At 43.5% G+C, this 2,761-nt stretch overlaps 1 protein-coding gene across 1 annotated transcript; it reads left to right on the forward strand.

Annotated features, from left to right (window-relative positions):
- The first annotated feature begins 329 nt into the window (after window positions 1–329).
- Window positions 330–2,220, forward strand: LOC128244135 (uncharacterized). The gene is made up of 2 exons (XM_052962149.1): window positions 330–1,265; window positions 1,507–2,220. The coding sequence occupies exons 1-2, from the start codon at window positions 330–332 to the stop codon at window positions 2,218–2,220; spliced, it is 1,650 nt and encodes a 549-aa protein (XP_052818109.1).
- Window positions 2,221–2,761: the final 541 nt, after the last annotated feature.

Below are 2,761 nucleotides of genomic sequence, written 5' to 3' on the forward strand. Positions count from 1 at the left end.
CTCAATGTAAGAATAATTTGACAGATATGTGTGAATAAAATGTTCCTACAGGTATCCGTTATTTGAAGTTGCCACCACAAACTTTCAGATCATTACTGCAATTAATCCATCCTTCGGTTGTCGAAGGGTTAAGTAGATCGTGCTAGTACCGTTTGCACTTGTTCCCACATTATTTTAGCTTTCTGAACAACCCTCGAATATGTGCAAATGGGGCATTACTTTAAGTCCCCACCTGACCAACATGTAAACAACCCTCGAATACGTGCAAATGGAACATCGCTATAAGTCCCCACCTGACCAACATGTAAACAACCCTCGAATACGTACAAATGGGAACATGTTATAAGTCCCCACCTGACCAACATGTAAACAACCCTCGAATACGTGCAAATGGAACATGCTATAAGTCCCCACCTGACCAACATGTAAACAACCCTCGAATACGTGCAAATGGAACATGCTATAAGTCCCCACCTGACCAACATGTAAACAACCCTCGAATACGTGCAAATGGAACATGCTATAAGTCCCCACCTGACCAACATGTAAACAACCCTCTAATACGTGCAAATGGAACTCGCGATAAGTCCCCACCTGACCAACATGTAAACAACCCTCGAATACGTGCAAATGGAACTCGCGATAAGTCCCCACCTGACCAACATGTAAACAACCCTCGAATACGTGCAAATGGAACATGCTATAAGTCCCCACCTGACCAACATGTAAACAACCCTCGAATACGTGCAAATGGAACATGCTATAAGTCCCCACCTGACCAACATGTAAACAACCCTCTAATACGTGCAAATGGAACTCGCGATAAGTCCTCACCTGACCAACATGTAAACAACCCTCGAACACGTGCAAATGGAACTCGCGATAAGTCCCCACCTGACCAACATGTAAACAACCCTCGAATACGTGCAAATGGAACTCGCTATAAGTCCCCACCTGACCAACATGTAAACAACCCTCGAATACGTGCAAATGGAACTCGCGATAAGTCCCCACCTGACCAACATGTAAACAACCCTCGAATACGTGCAAATGGAACATGCTATAAGTCCCCACCTGACCAACATGTAAACAACCCTCGAATAAGTGCAAATGGAACATGCTATAAGTCCCCGCCTGACCAACATGTAAACAACCCTCGAATACGTGCAAATGGAACATGCTATAAGTCCCCACCTGACCAACAGATAAACAATCCTCGAATACGTGCAAATGGAACATGCTATAAGTCCCCACCTGACCAACATGTAAACAACCCTCGAACACGTGCATATTGAACATCGCTATAAGTCCCCACCTGACCAACATGTAAACAACCCTCGAATACGTGCAAATGGAACATGCTATAAGTCCCCACCTGACCAACATGTAAACAACCCTCGAATACGTGCAAATGGAACATGCTATAAGTCCCCACCTGACCAACATGTAAACAACCCTCGAATACGTGCAAATGGAACATGCTATAAGTCCCCACCTGACCAACAGATAAACAACCCTCTAATACGTGCAAATGGAACATGCTATAAGTCCCCACCTGACCAACATGTAAACAACCCTCTAATACGTGCAAATGGAACATGCTATAAGTCCCCACCTGACCAACAGATAAACAACCCTCTAATACGTGCAAATGGAACATGCTATAAGTCCCCACCTGACCAACATGTAAACAACCCTCGAATACGTGCAAATGGAACATGCTATAAGTCCCCACCTGACCAACAGATAAACAACCCTCTAATACGTGCAAATGGAACATGCTATAAGTCCCCACCTGACCAACAGATAAACAATCCTCTAATACGTGCAAATGGAACATGCTATAAGTCCCCACCTGACCAACATGTAAACAACCCTCGACACGTGCAAATTGAACATCGCTATAAGTCCCCACCTGACCAACATGTAAACAACCCTCGAATACGTGCAAATGGAACTCGCGATAAGTCCTCACCTGACCAACATGTAAACAACCCTCGAATACGTGCAAATGGAACATGCTATAAGTCCCCACCTGACCAACATGTAAACAACCCTCGAATACGTGCAAATGGAACTCGCTATAAGTCCCCACCTGACCAACATGTAAACAACCCTCGAATACGTGCAAATGGAACATGCTATAAGTCCCCACCTGACCAACATGTAAACAACTCTCGAATACGTGCAAATGGAACATCGCTATATGTCCCCACCTGACCAACATGTAAACAACCCTCGAATACGTGCAAATGGAACATGCTATAAGTCCTCACCTGACCAACATGTAAACAACCCTCGAATACGTGCAAATGGAACATGCTATAAGTCCCCACATGACCAACATGTAAACAACTCTCGAATACGTGCAAATGGAACATCGCTATATGTCCCCACCTGACCAACATGTAAACAACCCTCGAATACGTGCAAATGGAACTCGCTATAAGTCCCCACCTGACCAACATGTAAACAACCCTCGAATACGTGCAAATGGAACATGCTATAAGTCCTCACCTGACCAACATGTAAACAACCCTCGAATACGTGCAAATGGAGCAACACCATAATTTGTTACACACATCTAAATAGTAGATATTAAAGTGAATCTTATAAATAAATATCTTTCAAGAAAGCATGTTAGCGAAATGTAAACTTGCGTATTTGAATTGTAGACGAAAACAAGAAACTGAAACCCTCTCAAACATGGTTCAAATAGAAAAACACCATCACTATGATTAACACAACACCGTTTTTCCTA

Source organism: Mya arenaria, chromosome 8, assembly GCF_026914265.1.
Source record: "Mya arenaria isolate MELC-2E11 chromosome 8, ASM2691426v1".
NCBI classification, from domain to species: domain Eukaryota; kingdom Metazoa; phylum Mollusca; class Bivalvia; order Myida; family Myidae; genus Mya; species Mya arenaria.